At 39.2% G+C, this 23,429-nt stretch overlaps 1 protein-coding gene across 1 annotated transcript in view; it reads left to right on the top strand.

Annotated features, from left to right (window-relative positions):
- Window positions 1-23,429, top strand: part of DIAPH3 (diaphanous related formin 3) — a 498,555-nt gene that overhangs the window by 41,963 nt on the left and 433,163 nt on the right. The window contains exon 3 of the mRNA XM_059377539.1: window positions 6,103-6,270. Coding sequence (XP_059233522.1) covers window positions 6,103-6,270 — 168 coding nt within the window. The remainder of the gene's footprint in view (window positions 1-6,102; window positions 6,271-23,429) is intronic.

The following is a 23,429-nucleotide window of genomic DNA, read 5'->3' as shown; positions in this document are numbered from 1 at the left end:
GGGGGGGGGGGAGAGAGAGAGAGAGAGAGAGAGAGAAGCAGACTCCTCCGTGAGCACAGAGCCCAGACCTGGATGCGGAAGTCCATCCCACCAACCCCCCTCCCCAGAGATCATGACGTGAGTTGGACACTCAATTGACTGATCTACCCAGGTGTCCCCATCTTCTTAAATATAGTTAGGACAAGATTGCGTGAAAATTGGTAGATAATTTTAAGTAATTTTTTTCTAGATTTCAGGTATGCATTCACATGGAATTAACTTATAATTACAATGAACTTTTATTTGCTTCATTCTCTTGGATTGCATGAAAATAGGTACTTCCTTTAGAGGTTCTAAGGAAGTAGATTTAGGATACTTTTTCGGGCTTTTCAAATTTAAAATGGCTAATAATTACAGTATCTTCCTTTTGTTTTAAATTAAAAAAAATCAATGCTGATAGTATTTAAAACACTGTAAAAGAACTTTGTCACTATTGTAGTGTTATACTATAGCTTAAAATCCAGATAGTTTTTTAAAGCCTGTTTTTGGTTTAATTAATTTTATTTAAACTGTAATTACTGATTATCAGTGTGAGATAATACTCAGTAGGGTGCTCATTTAACTTCCCGTGAAGATAAGTGATATTAATTTATAAAACTCTGTACACCCCAGACACAGCTGAAGCCATATTAATTAAGAGTGGTGTACCACCTCCAAACAGTACTAAAATAGAATTCTCTCGGTCTTCTGTGTGTTTAACCAGTTCTTCAGCAAAGGCAAGTCGTTGATATAGTTTACCTCCTTGGGTTGGGTTTCTAGCTCAACTTTAAGAGAATTCATGTAAAATGAAAAGTAGCTATGCAAGTGCACAGATTGCGAAACCTCCCAGTGAAATTGCTGAATACAAAATAACCAACTTCTAGTCAGCATAACAGGGATTCCTATTGTGTATTTATGGACAAAGTCATTTAAAACTTTTGCTTTTGGGTTCCATTGTGCCTTTAAGCAAATTGAGTAATTCTGTGAGAGAAAAATTAGGAATGTTTCTCACACCCACCCTCATTTCTGTGCGGAGTCACAGCATCCTTCCTTGAAACAAAAACAAACCCTCCCCCCCACCCCACAACTTTAGAACGTTTAAAATGATTTGATAGGTAAAGTTCATTTTGTACCTAGCTTTGTCAGTAGTGCCCAGATGATGGGAATATACCCACAGGGTTCCGTAAGAGCATCACATACCTGGGGATGCTTTTACTCTAAGCCCAAGGTACTCAACAAATTCAATTTACTGTTCCAGCATAGAAGGATTGTATGTATTTTTCTCCTACTCCTATGGCTTTTTGTGCTAATTTTTCCTACCTTGCCTTTAGCTATCCTAGTGGTAATGTGTGAAATTGTTTTCCACTTGAATAAAATCCAACCTTCCCCCAGAGTTTAGGTGCTAAGCCTATGGGGGCGGTGTGCTCATTCTATTTTATTGTTGTTGTTGTACAACTTATGATGCTGTTTATTGAAACAAATGCAGCTCTACTTCTAAAAACATAATGGAATTTTTTTTTCATTTATGGGGTTGTATAAGTTAAATACTATGAAATTGTTATGTATAAAAGTGTTTTGGAGCTTATACTTTATTATTTAGCCAGGCAGTTTCCTTATTTTAAAAATTAAATGCAGGGCGCCTGGGTGGCTGAATTGGTTGAGCGTCTGCCTTCAGCTCAGGTCGTGATCCCAGGTACCCAGGATCGAGTCTCGTATTGGCCTCCTTGCCCAGTGAGGAGCTTGCTTCTCCCTCTGCCTGCCGCTCCTCCTGCTTGTGTTCTCTCTCTAAAATCTTAAAAAAAAAAATTAGCAAATGCATTCATCCTGATGCTGCCTTTCAAGCTCTTAACACAGTGTATAAAATACAGAAGGGACTCAGTGACTGAGAGAATCTTATAAAGTTTTGGTTCGTGGTGAAATTAGAATTTTTTTGGTAACTATCACTGATGGAGCCATTGGGTTATATATTTACAAATTAACTTGTGAATTACTTACGCTTACTATTCCCATTCATTGACGTGTTTACATTTATAATATTGATGCTACATTAATGCTGTTTTGCTTAATTTCACTTCATTATGAGTTTAACATATTCAGCTACTTTGTGTGTGGTGTGTGGAGTCGGCATGTATTTAACACTCAAGAATTGATCTCTGTGGAGAAGTTACAGCAATGAAGTAGTGATTCAGAGGACAGGGGGAGGAACCAATCCCAATTCTTAAATTTTTGGTCTAATTTTTTAAAACCAGTATCAAGAATTGGGGTACCGAGGCACATAGAGTCACTCACTTTGGGACCTCTAATCACATGGAGACAATTGTGTATTTCTCGGTTATTTCCAAAGTAAAGTATTTATGTGGACGAGTTGGGTGCCCTTTTCTCTGTTGCTGTAACTCATTGTCCATACCTCTTGCTAAATTTTTTTAATATTCATATAGAATTGCTTCTTTATATGCTTGTCGCTGCCACTGGATTGTTACTCAGCTTGAGTTGAATATAGCTTTTCGTTTTTGTTTTTTTTTTAAATTATAGACATCCGATGGAGTAACATTTCTGTTCTTTGTTTTATATATCTGGGATTCTATCTGGTGTCATTTCTTTTTTCATCCTGAAAAACTTCTTTTGACCTGTTTTGGAGTATAGGTCTGATGGAGACCGATTCTCTCAAGTTTTAGCTGTCTGAAAGTGTTACATTCTGCTTCTATTTTCGAAAGGTATTTTTACTGGTTATAGAATCCCATGATGACTGTCGTTTTCTTCCCAGGACTTTTAAAGATGCCCTTCCATTGTCTTTTGTTGTAGTTTCTGGTGAGAAATGAGTTATTTGTGTCATTTTTATCTTGTATATAATGTGTCTTCATATGTCTGGCTGTGCTTTTATGGTTTGCCCTTTACTTGGGATTTTCAGCAGCTTCACTGGGGGTAGCTAGGTGTGGGCTTGTTTGTCTGGGTATTCTTCCTCCGTGGCTGTGCTTCTGGTAGTCATGAACCGATTTTTAGAAAATCAATTATTTCAGTCATTATCTCCTGAAATAGATCTCCAATATCCTTTTCTTTTTCTCGTCCTCAGTTACGCTTATATTACAGTGCTTCACACCGTACCACAGCCCTGGGGTTCTCTGTTCTTTCATTTTTCTTTCCCTTCTGTGGTGTTTGAGTTTGCATGCTTTATGTTGGTCTGGGTTTAGGTTCACTGGTTCATTTCTCAGCAGTGTTCTGGTTATCCTGAAGTTCATTTAATGAATTTTTTGTTGATACATCTTTAATTTCTAACATGTTCTTAAGATTTTATTTATTTATTTGTCAGAGAGAGAGAGCGCGCGCGAACGTGCGCGCATGCACCAGCAGGCAGAGGCGGAGAGAGAAGCAGGCTCCCTGTCGAGCAAGGAGCCCAATGTGGGACTTGATCCCAAGACGCTGGGATCATGACCTGAGCCAAAGGCATTGGCTTAACCAATTGAGCCACCGGGTGTCCCTTTAACATGCTCTTAAAAATGATTTCCATGACTTTATAAATTGCCCATCTCCTACACTGTGTCCGCTTTTCATTATGTCCTTCAGAATTTTTAAAAGATTCATTTATTTATTTGACAGAACCAGAGAGAGAGAGTGAGAGAGGGAGACAGCAGGAGCAGGAATACAAGTAGGGGGAGTGGAAGAGGGAGCAGCAGTCTTTCCCCCGAGCATGGAGCCCCATACTGCCTTTGATCCCAGGACTCTAGGATCATGACCTGAGCCCAAGGCAGACACTTAATGACTGAGCCTCCCAGGTGCCCCCTGTAGCATTTTTACAAATATCTTTTGAGATAGTATGACCCGTGAGTCCATCATCCAGGCCATCTCTAGATCTGCTTCTCTTTGACTCCAGGTGACGCTTTCTTGGTCCTTAATGAATACATCAGTAGTTGATTATATGGTAGACATACATTTTATTTGAATACTGTGGACATAATCCTTCTAAGAAAGGGAGTGCCTTTCTTTAGGCTGCTAAAATGGGGGACTGAGTCCATGGGGTGTCTCGTTGAGCTGGGCTTGGCAAAGCTGCCTTAATTTGAGTGGTCTCCTCTGGGCCTTCAAGGTTGTTCAGAACGAATGAGGCTGTGGCACTCTGCTTTTAGCTTGATGACTGAACTATTCGTTTTCAAGACTGGGATAACTCTTTCTGCTTTACAGTTCAGATGCCCTTTTCAGGGTTAATGTAAAGTTCTTCTTGTTTTCATCTTCTTCAGGAGATACCTTGCCAACTTGGTGTCTGTTCCTGGCCTTCAGGTTGTAGCTGTCATTTACTCGCTGAACATCCAGAATATGTTATGGGGGCTTCTCTCCCATCTTTTGCTTAGTTCAAAGTGTTTGGGAGGACAGTCTCTTTACCTAGGGAGAGGCCTCCTAGGACACTTCATGTCTGGGGATATCTTGCCCTCCCTCCAGCTTTTGGCAGACTAACTCCTGCAGTTGGTGAAGGCCTGAGGGAAAGCCTTGGTAGGTGGGTGTAGACTTGCTCCAGGACTGGGGCCCCATGGAATTCCAGTTTCTCATGCCAGAACCCATGCTGTCAATAGTTCATTAAAAATTTGGCTTTTTTTTTTTTTTTTTTTTTTAAATCCTTGTTTAATTCTTAGTCTAACTGTTTGTCAGGGATCAAAGCAGCTTGTCACTTCCTAGTAGTCCTTCCAGGTTTCCTTATGTCCTCAGCCGCCTGATGGGTTGAAAGCAACACTAACTGTAACTTGGGAGGTTTTCTGGCTTGTTTTTGTTATGAGGATGAGAACAGTGGTGGCATTTTGTGACTACTTTCTAAATCCTGCTGGAAGCTGTCATATTCTTCAGACTTTCATGATTAGGTCCTGTTAGATGGACCATGTGTGAATGTAGTACATGGCATTTTTTTCTAGGCTTTGTATTCACAGTGAATTTGAAGATCTGTTTTGAAAGCTAAATATCTTTGCATCTTACTTAAAGAAATCCTATTTCTTTTGTGAACTAATACTGCGACTTTTTGTCCTTTTAAATTCAGTATTTTGTATCACATTTCTCTACTCGGCTATACTAACGCTATCCAATAGAATTTTCTGTTGGAAATGCTCTTTATGTGCTTTGACCAGTATGAGGGCCACCAGCCTCATGTGGCTCTTGAGGGCTTGACATGTGGCTGGTGCAACAAAGAAACTGAACTTATAATTTACATTTAAACAACCATACATGGCTAGTGGCTACCATGAAGAGCGCAAGTCAATAGCTTATATGCATTATGGCAAAAACAGTGTAAGATATAGTTACACTGAACAATTCACGGAACCATTGTGGTTTCTGAACACACTTCTGTTAACTACTTTAAGACCTTCTTTGCCTTTTTGATACTGCTTGAAACTTTGAGTCTGGGTTTTATGTGAGGAACAGAATTTGTGAAATCAAGCAATTTCCAAAGAATAAATAATTAGCTCTATAAAGTAATATCTATATACTTGCAAATATCAGTGAACTATTTGATTTAATATAAGAAATCTCATTGCAGCAAAATCCCCAGCTTTATTTCCTGAGGCTTTAGCCATCCTACTCTATAGCTGCTCGTGAAATTCAAACACAGGCCAGCCTGAATGAAGAGAAATGTGTTATTTATCAGACCAACAAGCTCTAGAGATATAAGCAGAATTCAACTCTTAGTGCATACTAGCAAATGTGATCGAGGAATTCTGTGAAAAGGGCCCTGGGCAAGGGAGCTGGGAGCTAGGACACTGAATATTGGTTTGATTGCCCACCCCCAAATTAGCCCAGTTACCTTTGTAAAACTGCTTAGTTTGCTAATCTGTAAAGCAAATGTCACCTGCCGTTAGAATCTTAATTCTGTAATTTAAGATTAGAAGGAATCTTTGGAGGTTACCTGATCTCTTTTCTGTTTTTAGACAAGATGGTTATGGAACACTTTTGTGTTTTAAAAAATCTTAAAGATTCTAGTGCTGCATGCCTTCTGATGAAATCATAGTGATATGAAATCATGGGATCAACCCTTTGGTGGGGGGTTATTTTGGCAACCAGATACACGTTGTTGGAGGAAATATTAACGCATGTGCTCCTTTGCCTTTGTAGCTGGACAAATTTGCCAGCATAAGAATTCCAGGGAGCAAGAAGGAGAGACCTCCACTTTCCAACCTGAAGACTGCATTTTCAAGCAATGATTGCTCTTCTGAGGTGATGGAAAATATTCCAAAGCCACTGTCACAGAATGAAGTCTTAGAACTTTTTGAAAAGATGATGGTAAGAATTTATTTTTTCCATAAAATGATTGATGAAAAAACCTTACCTTGTTAATGGACCAATGAACATTTAAGGCTTGTGTTCCATATATGATTTCTAATGTCCTTGAAGATAGCAATTTAGGCATACAGAGCTTTAGGATTAACCCCCCCCCCCCCAAAAAAAGAGAGGAAGATTGGCACACTAGGGTGTGTGTGTGTGTGTGTGTGTGTGTGTGTGTGTGTAATATATAGAATACATAAAAACCCTCTCAAGTATCATAATGGTACATTTTGAATCTTAAAGATTATCTAAGGGGTCTATTAGAGGTTGTTTGCATTTTAGAATGATCATCACAGTGCTGTGTATGTGTATGCTGATTTTGTTCATCTTTTTTTCTTGTTTGATTCCTTTCTTAGTTCTCAGGATAACCAGGTTCATAGAGTCCCAGAACATTTCTATCTGAGGAGACTAGAACTTACTTATTTTGGGGTGTGTCTTTTCTGGTGGAGACAGTGCTGTTAGAAGCCGCCTTCGGTTGGTTCCAATAAATGGTGGTCCTGACTCTGCTCATGGGTAAACTAATTTGACCAACAACCCACTGTGTTAAGTACGTTCAAAATCATTTATCACAAAATGAATGCTAATTGCATCTAAATAGTTTTACATATAGCTCTTACCCTCAAGTTGCTTATCTTGGAGGAATCAAAATAAACATTTTGAAGAATTAAATGAGTAAGAAATGCCAGAGGGTTCTAATTAATGGTTAAGTTCCTTGTAAATTCAGAGTAGGAAGAAACTAATTTTTGAGATACCTCATTAGCTTCAGGGGAAGCCAAAATTGAAAGGTTATTATAGTAGCTTAGGGAAATTTCCTGGAGCAGATGGACTTAGAGGCAGGTGTGGCCTTATAGGGTTGGAATAAGCTAGGGAAAGGACATTCCTTTAAGATGGGGAAATGACAGTGAACCAAGACAGAGCGAGGTACAAATAGCTTAGGGGGATTGTGTGAGAGGTTTGAAAAATTGGACTGGAGTGATAATTTAGGGCCAATTATGAGAGGATTTTTTATACCATTTTGAAGAGTTATATAATATTTCAACTCAGGATTTATTTTCTCTATTCCTCTATTATTTTTGACAGCCTTATTAGTTTTTAGGGAAATTGACTTATTTAGTGTGTAAAATGTGTTTGAAATTTGAGAAAGTTAATAGCTGGTCTCCTCATTATTTAACGGGAATCAACAAAATATTTACCCTTAAACTGCCTTATTTTCTATTCATCAAATATTTGTGTTCAGGGTTATACATGGAGCTTTAGAAGGCCCCAGAAAGAGAGAATGCCTAGATTGTGTCTCCATAGGATTAATTAGTGTTAGTGATTCCTAACTTTTCATCACTGAGCATATGTTAGTATTGTTTTGCATGAACCTTAGACTTGGGACATTCTTACCTATTATGTCAGCTCTTGATGAAGGACTAATTTTGTTTTTAATTAATCACACATTTATAACTCCTTATTAACTCTGTCATCTCCATGAGTTGGTATCATTTTAGCCTTGAGCAAAAAACCTTTTCTTTCCCCCCAATTTTAGCGTATGTGCCACCGAAGTGAGGACTTCTGTTTGTTTTTGTTTTATATTTTGCTGGCCTTTGCCTCTGTTAATGAGGCTTGTATTATGGTAGTTCTCTTCAATACCACATTGGAGGACTCCAGATAATAAAGTGCCCTTAGCTCCCTTCTCATTCCATGTACTATATGTGGAATCACTGACCTAAATTACCTAGGAGATTCTAGAATGGTACTACTTTCATTTCCTGGTGACTACTTTGTTAAGACGTTTTTCTTTTTGATCATGATTGCTAGTGGCATCTGAGTATAAGTGAGTAAGCTATTAATATAAGGTGTTTATGAGGCCACATCTTAACACCACAAGCCATTACAAGTATAGCTACAGGGAGTACTGGATATAGTTCGCGGTATTCTGTACTGACCGTGATTACTTGAGGTATTTTTCAGTTACTGTGAAGAGGGTCAGTTACCCAGAGAAGGGTAAGACTTTAAGTGTTTGTAGTTATGAATAGGGCAGAAGGATATTGACATTTCTGAAGTGTTTACACAATACATATTTAATAGCTGGGCCCGATCGCTTGTTAAATCTGAACAGGTATCCCTGTTGGCAGAAAATCATTTGCAATCAAACTCATTTTACTCAGCAGCAGTAAAATGAAATTTTTGATGGGTCAGGGATGCCCAGTTCGCTAAGTGAGTTTGTGAGAACTAAGGTCTTATTTATTTATTTTTTTTTTAAAAAGGTTCTTCTTCCCTTTCTGATTGCTTGACTGACAATACATTATAAGGGAAAATCCACTGATGTTTCTGGAGCTGAGGAAGTTCTCTTCCCTTCCCTAAATGTAGATGAGTGATATCTGTCAGGCTGTACAGGGTACTGCATTTTTGACAAATTTAAAGCTGGTCTATGTCTGTAGAGAATGCTAGATGAAGTGTTGAGTTTAAATTTTTTTATTTTTACTTACATATCTAGTACTTCTTAAACATTTTTAACTTTTATTTGTTTAGTGAGTGGAAGAGGGAGAGAACAGGGGCGGGGTGGACGATTTGGGGAGAGAGAGAGTCTTGAGCAGACTCCCTGCTGAGTGTGGAGTCCCACAATGTGTGACCCTGAGATCAGGACCTCATCGGAAATCCAGAGTTACCACTTAACCAACTGCGCCATCTAGGCACCCCTGTCCGTCGTACCTCTGTCCTTTAGAAGAAGCCGCATCAAGTCTGCAACCTTAACTAAGTCTTGGCGTTTGCCGCTACAGGGATTTTCTGTCATTTAAAATTTACATCTAAATGCCTAGTTTTGACATTGTGCAATTTTTAAAAACTTATTTAACTTTATCAAAAGTATTGAAGTAATTTTTACATAAAATAAAAACTGTTCTTACAGAAACTTTTTTTTTAATAGTCTTCAGTGTGCTGACTTGATAATGAGAGGTAAGGGTATAATGCTTGAATATTTGTAATCCTTTCTTGTTTATTTTGGAGATGGATTTACTTGGTCTCTGGGCAATAGTTTATAGGGCTTTTCGGTCGAGGTTGGGTTGAGCCTTATTTTTTTAAGCAATGATGAATGTTGAAACTACTTAAGGGCTCTTTTTCCCATTTGTCTTTTGGTTAAAGTGGAATTGTTATCCAAAAGCCCCTATTGGTTTCTGTGTGGATCTAGCTTTGTGAAATAGCTATGTGAACATCTTGTATATACAACTTTGATTTCTGGAAGTCAAGTTTCAGTGCTTACTATTGGACTCACTGTAGGTCTATGTTAACTGGTTTTTGAGTGATTTGAGCATGATAGATACAAGCTGAAAGTGACTTGATCATTGTAGCTGTTGCCTCTTTATAGCAGCTCCCTTGGCTTATTCTTGTGCTCCTAGGTGAAATCCCAGGCGGGTCTCAGTCTTTCTCTTGGCTTTGAGATTGAACAGAAAAAAATTATAAAAATAATTTTGATCTAAAAAATAGCTGTCTTTTTCCCCCTTACAGGCTGGCTTTACTTTAGGTCTCCATTCGGGGCAGTGGTTAGGGAATGAGCTTGGCCTCTTTTGTTTCTCTACCTTACTTGGCTATCCTCTCCAGACTGCCAACTATTTCCTCTAGGACTACATGGGAGGTGAGGAGAGGAGGAATAAGAGTTTGCTTCTGGTCTAGGGTGTTTATAATCTGTCCTTGGTGCTCTGGGGTGATGTTGGTTTTTATTGCTGCTGTAACAAATTACCATGGTTTTTGATGGCTTAAATGCCAACATACTGTCTCCTAGTTCTGCAAGTCAAAGTCCAGGTTGACTCACCTGGTTTCTCAGGTTTCACAAGGCTGAAATCTGTGTCCAAATGGCTGGGATCTTACCGGATGCTTTGGGAAGAACCTCTTCCAAGTTCATGGTGGCAGAATCCAGTTCCTCACTGTTGTAGGACTGAGGTCCTGCTTGTCCTCTGGGGGCTGCCTTAGCTCCCAAAGGCCTCTTTCCTATCCTTTGTGTGGGCCCCTACCTCTCTGTTACATGAAATCCATCTCCTGTTTAAAATTTCTATGCCTTCTCCTCCTGTGGCATCTCTTGTCTCCCTCTACAGAAAGTTCTCTGCTTTGAAGGACTCCTGTATTACTGTAATACTGCAACATAGTATTGCAGAGTCCCCTTTTAACAGGTAATGTAACTCATTTATAGGACCAGAGATGAGGGTATGGACGTGGGGGACTGTTCTGCCTTTTACAGGTGTAGGAAATTATAGATGCTGATTCTTTTCTCCTGTGCTTTTTTTGTGCTCCCTGGTGCCCAGTCTCACCCACAGTTCCCTTGTCACTGTCACTGGTGATGTATCCTTTGGTCTTCTGCCCTGGTCTTCCGTAAGCCTATTCCTCTGCAGGAGTCGCCTTCTGGATGCAGGACCTCTCAGAGGCCCAGGACTGCTGCTTCCCTGGGATGTACATCCTGCCCACGGGAAGCTGATGTATCCTTTGGCCCTTGCTCTTATCCTTTATCTCATTCCCTTCAGAAGTTGCCCTCTAGGGAGTATAAACTACTTGATTCTTTCTTGCTATTCTAGATTTACCCTCCTAACTATAAGTGGCTTTCTAATCATTAGATCTTATATGTAATACATTCCACTCGCTCTTGTCTGCAGCTCTCTTTCCTTAGTTACCATGACATTCCTTTCCTTCTGATTGTCCTGTTCTCTGGACAGTTTTTACCAAGTTCCATTCTAGGTTTCCTGATTCTGATTTTCATTTCCTCAGGGCGTTACCTCTGGTCCTCTTACCTTTTCTTTGTCCACTTTGGTTCCTTTCACATTTCTCATGGGGGATGGGAGCCCTTTCATGTTAGAGTATCCCCAGCTCTGCTGTCTTCGGAAGAGCAGCTATAATCAAACTCTGTAAAAGATGCTAAACCTCAACAGGCCAGAAACTGATCTCATTCTTTTCTTTTGATATTTTTCCAACTTTACTGAGATACAATTGACCTATACGACATTGTGTAAGCTTACGGTATACAGTGTGACTTGATTGATGCATATATGTGTGTGTGTGTGTGTGTGTATAAATGCTTTATAATGGCCCAATATTTATTTTATTGAATTACTGTTGACACACAATGTTAGTTTCAAGTGTACTACATGGTGATTGGAGCATATATATTTCTAAATGATTACCACGATAAGGATAGTTAACATGTCTGTCACCTCATTTAGTTACCATACCTTACCTTCAGTCCCACAGTCAGAACTTAAGAATTAGGGGAGCCTGAATGGCTCAGTCGGTTGAGTGTCCGACTCTTGATTTTGGCTCAGGTCATGATGTCAGGGTCCTGGGATCCAGCCCTGTCTCTTCCTGGGCTCTGCACTCAGCGGGGAATCAGCTTGAGGGTTTCTCGCCCTCTGCCCTTCTCCACCCCTTCAGATAAATAAATTAAAAAAAAAGAACTTTCAAGATTGACTTTGAGCAATTTTCAGGTATACAATACAGCATTAGATTGGCCAAGTTGTACATTAGATCCTCAGAATTTGTTAGTCTTAGAACTGTAAATTGTACTCCTTGACCACCTTCATCCACTCCCTCCAGCTTCCTTCATCCACTTCATTCACCAGCTCCCAGCAACCACTAATCTGTTTCTGGGAGTTTGTTACTTCTAGATTGCACATGTAAGTAATACCATGTAGTATTTCTTTGACTTATTTCACCTAGTGTAATGCCCTTGGGGTTCATCCATACTGTTGCAAATGGCAGCATTTCCTTTCTTACGGCTGAGTAATATTCTATTATGTATATGTATACACTAGTTTCTTTATTCATTTATCTGAACGGATACTTATTTTTTTTTTTTTGCCATTTTAGTTTCATAAATAGTACTGTAAACATGGAGGTACAGGTATCTCTTCCAGAGAGTGATTTTCATTTCCTCTGGATATGTACCCAGAAGTGGGACTGCTGATATCAGACAGAAGTTCTGGTTTTAAATTTTTTTTTTTTTTTTTTTAGATTTTTTTTTAAAATTTATTTCTTTGTCAGAGAGAGAGCGAGAGAGAGCGAGCGAGAGCGAGCACAGGCAGACAGAGTGGAAGGCAGAGTCAGAGGGAGAAGCAGGCTCCCCACGGAGCAAGGAGCCTGATGTGGGACTCGATCCCAGGACGCTGGGATCATGACCTGAGCCGAAGGCAGCTGCTTAACCAACTGAGCCACCCAGGTGTCCCTAATTTTTTTTTTTTTTTTTATCTGTACTATTTTTCACAGTGCCTGTAACAATGTACATTCTCACAACAGTGGGCCTGGGTTCCCACTTCTTCATTCTCACTAACACTTGATATCCTTTTGATAACTGCCATTTTAACAGGTCTGAAGTAATACCTCTTCTGGTTTGTTTGTTTTTAAAAGATTTATTTATTTATTTATTTGACAGACAGAGATCACTGGTAGGCAGAGAGGCAGGCAGAGAGAGAGGAGGAAACAGGCTCCCTGCTGAGCAGAGAGCCCAACTCGGGGCTCAATCCCAGGACTCTGGGATCATGACCTGAGCTGAAGGCAGAGGCTTTAACCCACTGAGCCGCCCAGGCCTCCCTCTTGTGGATTTTTTTTTTTTTTTTAAGATTTTATTTATTTATTTGACAGACAGAGATCATAAGTAGATGGAGAGGCAGGCAGAGAGAGAGAAAGAGAGAGAAAGAAGGAAGCAGGCTCCCCGCTGAGCAGAGAGCCCGATGCGGGACTCAATCCCAGGACCCTGGGATCATGACCTGAGCTGAAGGCAGCGGCTTAACCCACTGAGCCACCCAGGCACCCCCTCTTAAGGTTTTTTATTTGGATTTTTTTGCTGATTAGTGATGAAGAATTTAGCTCTTTATCCTCTTTGGAATAGAGGTTTATTCTGTTCTCACTTTTTTTTTTTTTTTAAGATTTTATTTATTTATTTGACAGAGATCACAAGTAGGTAGAGAGGCAGGCAGAGAGAGAGAGAGAGAGAGAGAGAAGGAAGCAGGCTCCCTGCCGAGCAAAGAGCCTGATATGGAGCTTCATCCCAGGACCCCGGGATCATGACCTGAGTTGAAGGCAGAAGCTTTAACCCAATGAGCCACCCAGGCACTCCTGTTCTCACTTTTTAATAAGACTTTTTTTGTTTGAGTTGTAGGAGTTCCTTATATATTTTGTATATTAACCTTTTGTCAGATGTGTGGCTCGTAAATATATTCTCTTATTCTGAGGCTGCCTTTTCATTTTGTTGATGGCTTTTTTGCTGTGCAAATTTGATGAAAGCCTACTTGCTTATTTTTGTTTTTATTGCTTGTGCTTTTTTTTGTCCTATCCAAAAAGCATTGCCCAAAACAATGTCCATAAACTTTCCCCCTGTATTTTCTTCTTGGAGTTCTATAGTTTTAAGTCTTAAATTTATGTCTTTAATCCATTTTGAATTAATTTTTGAGTGGTGTAATGTAGGGGTCTAGTTGTATGTTTCTTTTTTGCCTGTGGTTAACCAGTATTCCCAACTGTATTTATTGAAGAGACCATCTTTCCCATTAGGTATTCTTGGCTTTCTTGTCAAATATTAGTTGACCATCTATGTATGGTTTCTTTCTGGGCTCTTGATTCATTTGCATTGATCTATGTATCAGTTTTTATGCCAGTATTGTATTTTGGTTACTGTAGTTTTGTAATATAGTTTGAAGTCAGTAAGCATGATCCCTCCAGCTTTATTTTTCAAGACTGCTTTGGTTAATCATGGTATTCTGTGGTTCCATAAAAAACAGTGTAAGACTGTTTTTCTATTTATATAAAAATGTGGTTGGAATCTTGATAGGGATTGCATTTACTTTATAGATAGCTTTAAGTAGGATAGATATCTTAACAATACTAATTGTTACCTAAGAGCATAAAATGTTTTCCCATTTATTTATGTACTCATATTTTTCACCATTGCTTTACATGTACAGATCTTTTACCTGCCTAAATTTATTCTTGTTTTATTGACTTTCATCCTATTGTAAATGAGATTGTTTAATTTTTTTTTTTCAGATAGTTCACTGTTATTGTATAGAAATGCATCTGATTTTTGTGTGTTGATTTTATATCCTGCCACTTTACTGAATTCATCTGTTCTCAGTTTTTGGGTGGAGCCCTCAGGGTTTTCTATACATAATATCCTCTGTAAATAGGTGACAGCATTACTTCTTCCTTTTCAGTTTGGTTGCCTTTTATTTCTTGCCTCTGCTCTGGCTATGACTTAGAGTACTAGGTTGCTTTAGGTGAGAGTAGGCATCCTTGTCTGTTTCATGATCTTGGAGGAAAAGCTTTAATCTCTAACCAGTTGAGTACAGGTGGACTATGGGCCTTTCATACAGCCTTTAATATGTTAAGGTCTGCTTCTATTCCCAGTTCACTGAGTTTCTATCACGAATGGATGTTGAATTTTGTCAGATGAATCCCACTTTTTTAGTGGTGTACAGTCCTTTTCATGTACTGTTTAATTTAGCTTGCTAGTATTTTGTGAGAGTTTCTGCTTCTAGAATGGATAAAGATGTGGTATATATATATATATACACACACACATACACACAATGGAATATTATGCAGCCATCAGAAGAAATCAAATCTTGCCATTTGCAACAACATGGGTATTAGAAACTTGCCATTTGCAACTAGAGGGTATTATGCTTAGTGAAATAAGTCAATCAGAGAAAGACAATTATCATATGATCTCCCTGATATGAGGAGGTTGAGAGGCAACGTGGGGGGGTTTGTGGGGTAGGAAGGGAATAAATGAAACAAGATGGGATTGGGAGGGAGAAAACCATAATAGACTCTTAATCTCACAAAACACAACTGAAGGTTGCTGGGGGGAGAGGGTGAGGGAGAGGGGGGTGGGGGTATGGACACTGGGGAAGGTATGTGCTATGGTGAGTGCTGTGAAGTATGTAAACCTGGCGATTCACAGACCTGTACCCCTGGGGCTAATAATACATTATATGTTAATAAAAAAATAAATTAAAAAAAAAGAGTTTCTGCATCCAAATTCACTGGTGATAATGGCTTAGAGTATTCTTGTAGTGTCCTTGTCTGGCTTGGCATTAGGATAATGATGGCTTGGTAAAGAGTTAGGGAGTATTCCCTCTTTCCCTCTTCTTCAGTCTTTTGGAAGAGTTTGAGGAAAATGGATGTTAATTCTTTAAATGTTTGGTTACCCAGTGAAACCATCCAGTCTTGACTTTGGGCAGTTTTGGTTATTGATTAAATTTCAGTGTTCTATTGGTGTGTTCAGATTTTTTGTTTCTTCATGATTCGATCTTGGTAAGTTGTGTGTTTGTAGGAATTTATCCATTTCTAGGTTTTCCAATTCGTTGGTATGTATATATAGTTTAGAGTAGTCTCTTATGACCCTCTGTGTATTGGTGATAGGATTTGTAATGTGTCCTCTTTGATTTCTGATCTGAGTGTTCTCTCTTTTTTTTTATTTTTTATTTTTTTTAATATGGACCACACCCAATGTTCCATGCAATACGTGCCCTCCTTAATACCTCCTTAATTTCTTAAGGAATCACCAGGTTCACCCAACGCCCCACCCACCTCCCCTCCAAAACCCTCAGTTTGTTTCTCAGTGTTCAGTCTCTCATGGTTTGTCTTCCCCTCTGATTTCCCCCAACTCACTTCTCCTCTCCATCTCCCAATGTCCTCCGTATTATTCCTTATGCTCCACAAGTAAGTGAAACCAGAGAGTAAGTGACTCTCTCTGCTTGACTTATTTCACTCAGCATAATTTCCTCCAGTCCCATCCATGTTGAAACAAAAGTCGGGTATTCATCCTTTCTGCTGGAAGCACAATACTCCATTGTATACATGGACCATTTTATCTACTTGTCTGTTGAAGGACATCTCTGCTCTTTCCATAGTTTGGGGACTGTGATCATTGCTGCCACCCAGCAATGAACACTGGGGTACAGATGGCTCTTCTTTTCACTACATCTGTATCATTGGTATAAATACCCAGTAGTGCGATTGTAGGGTCATAGGGTAGCTCTATTTTTAATTTCTTAAGGAATCTTCACACCATTTTCCAAGTGGCTGCACCAACTTGCATTCCCACCAACAGTCTAAGATGGTTCCCCTTTCTCCACATCCTCTCCGATACTTGTTGTTTCCCGTCTTGTTGGTTTTGGCCATTCTAGCTGGTATAAGGTGGTATCTCAATGTGGTTTTGGTTTGAATCTCCCTGATGGCTAATGATGATGAACATTTTTTCATGTGTCTTTTAGTCATTTGTATGTCTTCTTTGGAGAAGTGTCTGTTCATGTCTTCTGGCCATTTTTTGACATGATTATCTGTTTTGTGTGTGTTGAATTTGAGGCATTCTTTATAGATCTTAGATATCAGCCCTTTGTCTGTAGTATCATTTGTGAATATCTTCTTCCATTCATTCTATGGGTTACCTCTTTGTTTTGTTGACTTTTCTTTGCTGTGCAGAAGCTTTTGATCTTGATGAAGTATGAAAGTCCGTTTTTGCTTTTGTTTCCTTTGTCTTTGGAGACATGTCTTGAAAGAAGTTGCCATGGCCATTCTTGAAGAGGTTACTATCTATGTTCTCCTCTAGGATTCTGAAGGATGCCTCTCTCATGTTGAGGTCTTTTATCCATTTCGAGTTTATCTTTGTGTATGGTATAAGAGAATGGTTGAATTTCATTCTTCTACATATAGCTGTCCGATTTTCCCAGCACCATTTATTGAAGAGACTGTCTTTTTTCCACTGTATATTTTTTCATGCTTTGTCGAAGATTATTTGACCATAGAGTTGCAGGTCCATATCTGGGCTCTCAACTCTGTTCCACTGGTCTATGTATTTATTTTTGTGCCAGTGCCATGCTGTCTTAGTGATCCCAGCTTTGTAGTAAAGCTTGAAATCAAGCAACGTGATGCCCCAGTTTTGTTTTTCAACATTTCCTTAGTAATTTGAGGTCTTTTCTGGTTCCATACCAATTTTAGGATTGTTTGTTCCAGCACTTCGAAAAATGTCAGTGGAATTTTGATCAGGATGGCATCGAAAGTATAGATTGCTCTGAGCAGTATAGACATTTTAACAATGTTTATTCTTCCGACCCATGAGCATGGAATGCTTTTCCATCTTTTTGTGTCTTATTCTATTTTTTTCATGAGTGTTCTGTAGTTCCTTGAGTACAGATCATTTGCCTCTTTCATTAGGTTTATTCCAAGGTATCTTATCGTTCTTGGTGCTATAGTAAAGGGAATCGATTTTGTCATTTCCCTTTCTATATTTTCATTGTTAGTGTATAAGAAAGCAACAGATTTCTATGCACTGATTTTGTATCCTGCAACATTACTGAATTGCTGTATGAGTTCTAGTAGTTTGGGGGTGGAGTCTTTTGGGTTTTCCATAGAATGTATCATGTCATCCACAAAGAGAGAGAATTTGATTTTTTCTTTGCCAATTTGAATAAATTTTACTTCTTTTTGTTGTCTGATTGCTGTTGATAGGACTTCTAGTACTATGTTGAACAGCAGTGGCAAGAGTGGGTGTCCTTGTCGTGTATGTGATCTGAAAGGGAAGGCTGTCCACTTTTCCCCACTGAGGATGATATTCGCTGTGGCTATTTCATAGATAGGTTTTATGAAGTTGAGGAATGTTCCCCATATCCCTATACTTTGACTTGTTTTAATCAGGACCGGATGCTGTATTTTGTCAAATGCTTTTTCTGCATCAATTGAGAGGACCATGTGGTTCTTCTCTTTTTCCATATTGATTCGCTCTATCACATTAATTGATTTGGGAATATTGAACCACCCTTGCATCCCATGGATAAATCCCACTTGGTCATGGTGGATAATCTTTTTAATATACTGTTGGATCCGATTAGGATCTTGTTGAGAATCTTAGCACCCATGTTCCTCAGGGATATTGGTCTGAAATTCTCATTTTTGGTGGGGTCTTTGCCTCATTTGGGGATCAGGGTAATGCTTGCTTCATTGAAAGAGTCTGGAAGTTTTCCTTCTTTTTTTTTTTTTTGTTGTTTTTTGAAACAGCTTCAGGAGAATAGGTATTATTTCTTCTTTGACTTTTGGTAGAGTTCCCCAGGGAATCCATCAAGTCTTGGGCTCTTGGGAGGGTTTTGGTCTCTGCTTCATCATTACTAGATATTGGCCTATTCAATTTGTCAATTTCTTCCTGATTCAGTTTTGGAAGTATATAGGTTTCCAGGAATGCATCCATTTCTTCTAGGTTGCTTAACTTATTGGTATATAATTGTCGATAATAATTTCTGATGGTTATTTCTGTTTCCTTGGTGTTAGTTGTGATCTCTGCCGTTTCATTCATAATTTTATTAAGTTGGGTCCTCTCTCTCTTTTTGGATTGGTTTGGATTAGATTAGATTTATTGATCTTATTTTTTTTCTTTCAAAGAACCAGCTTCTAGTTTATTTGATGTGTTCTACTGTATCTCTGTTTTCTAACTCATTGATCTCTGCTCTAATCTTGATTATTTCCCTTCTGTGTGTGGGGTTGGCTTAATTTGTTGCTGATTTTCCAGTTCTTTAAGGTGTAAAGAGAGCTAGATTTTTCAATTTATTGAATTCTGGATTTTTCAATTTTTGTATTCTGGGTTTTTCAGTTTTTTTGAGTGAGGCTTAGATGGCTATGTATTTCCTCGTTAGGACCGCCTTTGCTGTATCCCACAGGTTTTGGACCGAAGTGTCTTCATTCTCATTGGTTTCCATGAATTGGTTAAGTTCTTTGATTTCCTGGTTGATCCAAACATTGTTAAGCAAGGTGGAATTTAGCTTCCAAGTGTTTGAATTCCTTCCAGACTTTTTCTTGTGGTTGAGTTCCACTTCCAAAGCATTGTGGTCTGAGCATATTCAGGGAATAATCTCAATCTTTTGGTATTGGTTGAGCCCTGATTCGTGACCCATTATGTGGTCTATTCTGGAGAAAATTCCATGTACACTTGAGAAGAAAGAGTATTCTTTTGTTTTAGGGTAGAATATTCTGTGTATATCTGTGAGGTCCATCTGGTCCAGTGCGTCATTTAGAGCTCTTGTTTCTTTATTGATTTTCTGCTTGGATGATCTATTACTGAGAGTGGCATGTTAAGATCCCCTACAGTTAATGTATTCATATTAATATGACTATTTATTTTTTAAAAGATTTTATTTATTTATTTGACAGAGATCACATGTAGGCAGAGAGGCAGGCAGAGAAGGTTGGGGGAACAGGCTTCCTGCTGAGCAGAGAGCCCGATGTGGGGCTCGATCCCAGGACCCTGAGATCATGACCTGAGCCAAAGGCAGCTGGTACCCAGGCACCTGGGTGACTCCTTATTTTGAGTAGCAGTTGGCTTAAGTAGTTGGCTGCTCCCATATTGGGGGCATAAATATTTACAATTGTTAGATCTTCTTGGTGGATGGACCTTCTAAAAATGTAGTGTCCTTCTGTATCTCTGACTACGGTCTTTAGCTTAAAAATCTAATTTATCTGATATGAGAATCATATCTTTTGAGGCCTATTGACATGAAAGATGCTTCTCTATCCCTTCACTTTCAGTCTGGATATATCCCTAGGTTCCAAATGTGTCTCTTGTGTCTCTTGTCTGTCTAGCATATGGGCAGGTCTGTCGTTTTATCCATTCTGCAACCCTGTGCCATCTTATGGGAGCATTTAGGCCATTCACGTCAAGAGTGATTATTAAAAGGTAAGTTTTTATTGACCTCGTGATGCCTTGAAGTCCTTGTTTCTATAGATTGTCTCTGTATATTTCTGTGTCACTCTTGGGTTCTTCTTTTATAGAACCTCCCCCTCCCCTTAATATTTCTTGTAGTGCTGGCTTGGTGGTCACATACCCTTTTAAACGTTGCTGGTCTTGGAAGCTTTTTATCTGTCGATCCATTTTGAATGTCAGCCTTGTTGGATGAAGTATTCTTGGCTGCATGTTCTTCTCATTTAGTGCCCTGAATATGTCTTGCCAGCCCTTTCTGGCTTACTAGTTTTCTGTGGACAGGTCTGATGTTATTCTGATGGTCCTTCCTCTGTATGTAAGGAATTTCTTCCCCCTAGCTGCCCTTAAGAACTTCTGTCTGAAATTATGATTTATGAATTTCATAATTAATTGTCTGGATGTCTTTCTAGACTCGTTGATCTTGCCTCTAGGACACGAACACTTGTTCCATTCCCCAGATTAGGGAAATTTTCATCCAGAGTGTGTTCAACTATATTTTCTAGTCTTCTCTCTCTCTCTACCCCCAAGGGATCCCAATAATTCTGACACTGGAACATTTCATGGCATTATTTATTTCCCTAATTCAGTTTTCATGGCTTCTAAGCTGTTGTTCCAAGCCTCCTCCTGATCCTTCTTTTCTATTAGTTTGTCTTCTAGATCACTAATTCTATCTTCTGCCTTGGGTTACTCTCACTGATAGAGTATTTAGATTAGATTGGATCTCATTGATAGCATTTTTTTTTTTTTTTTAAGATTTATTTATTTGACAGAGAGACACAGCGAGAGAGGGAGCACAAGCAGGGGGAGTGGGAGAGGAAGAAGCAGGCTTTCTGTTGAGCAGGGAGCCTGATGCAAGGCTCGATCCCAGAGACCTTGGGATCATGACCCGAGCCAAAGGCAGATGCTTACTAGCTGAGCCACCCGGGCACCCCTCATTGATAGCATTTTTAACTTCTGCCAGATCAGCTCTCACTTCCTCCCTTAGAGATTCTATGTTGTCACAAATGGTCTTCTCGAACCTAGCCATTGCTTGGATAATTGTTACCCTGAATTCCCTTTCCGAATACTGTTTATGTCCATATCCAATAGTTCTGTGGCAGAGGGCACAATCTCTGGATTTTTCCTCTGTTGGGTGTTTCTCCTCCTGGTCATTTTGGTGAAAGCTGGTTGAGGGGATCTATAACTGAATATATCAACCATGATCCAGGCAAGGTGCACCCTTCCATCCACTAATAAGATACCCCAGTGATCACACTCTGGGTGTCACAGTAAGCTGGACTATGTACCTTGATCTGAGAACAGCAGATCTGACAATGCTGACATCCTGATCTTAGACTTCCAGCTTCCAGAACTGAAGCTTGCTTATGAAAGCAGTCCTCAGAAGGGTTGCAGCTCTGAATGTTAGCTGGCAAAAGAAGGGTTATTTCTGAATACTCAGAACATTGAGTGTTTCTCTTTGAGTTGATCATTTCTTTTCTTTTCTTTTCTTTTTTAAAGATTTTATTTATTTATTTGACAGAGAGAGAGAGATCGCAAGTAGGCGGAGAGGCAGAGAGAGGGGGAAGCAGGCTCCCTGCTGAGCAGAGAGCCCGACTCGGGTCTCGATCCCAGGACCCTGGGATCATGACCTGAGCTGAAGGCAGAGGCTTAACCCACTGAACCACCCAGGTGCCCCTTTTTTCTCTTTTCAAACCTACCTCTTTGTTTCATGATTTCCCCCCCATTTTAAAAATATTTTCTTTTTAAAATTTTTAAAAAAGATTTTATTTATTTATCTGACAGAGAAACAGACACAGTGAGAGAGGGAACACAAGCAGGGGAGTGGAAGAGGCAGGCCTCCCGCTGAGCAGGGAGCCTGATGTAGGGTTGGATTCCAGGACCTTGGGATCATGACCTGAGCTGAAGGCAGACACTTAATGACTGAGCCACTCAGGCACTCCTAAAATATTTTCTAATCCGTTCTAATCTTTATTATGTCTTTAACTTTGGGCTGAGTTTATTTCTTCCTTGAGATATGAAGCCACTTTGTTAATTTGGGATATTTCTTTAAGGATTTATTTATTTTAGAGGGAGAGAGAGTATAAACACACACACCACACACACACACACACACACACACACTCTGGGGAGGGACTGAGGGGAAAGAGAGAATCCTTAAGCCAGCTCCCCGATGAGCACTGACCTGGATGCTCTGAGATCATGACCTGCCCTGAACCAAGAGTTGGCGGCTCAACGACTGAGCCACCTGGGTGTCCTAATTTGAAATATTTCTTTTTTAATGTAGGTACTTATTGCTGTAAATTTGTGTTATACTACTGTGGCTGTATCCTACTGGTATTGGTATGTTGTGATTTTGTTTTCATTGGTCTTCAGGTAGTTTTATTTTTCTCTTTTCATTTCTTCTTTGTCCCATTGATTGTGCAAGATGGTGTTGTAAAATTTCCACATATTTGAATTTACAGCTTTCCTCTTGTTATACTGTTTTCTAGTGTCTCACCATCATGATCAGAAAAGATACTTGATAATATTTTATCTTGTTGAATTTTGAGGCTTGTTTTATGACCTAACATACGCTAAATCCTGAAAATGTTCAATGTGTGCTTGAGAAGAATTAGTATTTTGCAATTCCTGAATAGTAAACTTTGTATGTATCCATTCTATAGTATTGTTCAAATTTGCTCTTTCCTGACTAATTCTGACTGGATCAGAGTGTGGGGTATTATATTGTTTAACTATTGTATTGCAGTTAATTTCTCTTTAGTTCTGTACTGGATATAATTATGTTCTCATATGTAGGGAGCATAAATAGAATTGTTTTTAGCTTCCTGATGAATTGATCCCTTTGTCATTACATAGTCTTGATCTTTTGTGACCATTTTTAGCTGAATTCTGTTTTTTTCTGATAAAACTGATTTTTTAAAAAACTAAAGATCTTATTTATTTGAGGAAAGTGAGAGCAAGAGAGATCATACATAAGCATGAGTGTGGGGAGGGAGAGGGAGAAGCAAACTCCCTGCTGAGCAAGGAGCTAGATGCAATCTGGGAGTTGATCCCAGTACCCTGGGATATATCACCCCAGCCATGCAGGTGCCCCCAAAATGATTTCTTTTGGTTACCATTTGTTTGGAATACATTTTTTCATTCCTTTACTCTCAGCCTATGTATGCCCTTACAGCTAAAGGGATTCTCTTGTAGGCAGCATATTATTGGATCTTCTTAAAATCCATTCAGCCATTTTGTGTCTTTTGGGAGAATTTTATCCATTTGTGTTTATTGAGAAGGACTTTCTGTTGCCATGGTAATTGTTTCCTTTAGATTTTTCATTCTTTCATTGTGGTGGTCTTTTGTGATTGACTTTTTGTGGCAGCATGTTATGAACACCTTTATAGCCTTGTGCTATATAAAAGATTTT

The sequence above is a fragment of the Mustela nigripes genome, chromosome 15 (genome assembly GCF_022355385.1).
Source record: "Mustela nigripes isolate SB6536 chromosome 15, MUSNIG.SB6536, whole genome shotgun sequence".
Lineage (NCBI taxonomy): Eukaryota > Metazoa > Chordata > Mammalia > Carnivora > Mustelidae > Mustela > Mustela nigripes.
Note: the sequence above shows the minus strand (reverse complement) of the source record. Positions and strands in the feature narration are given on the sequence as shown.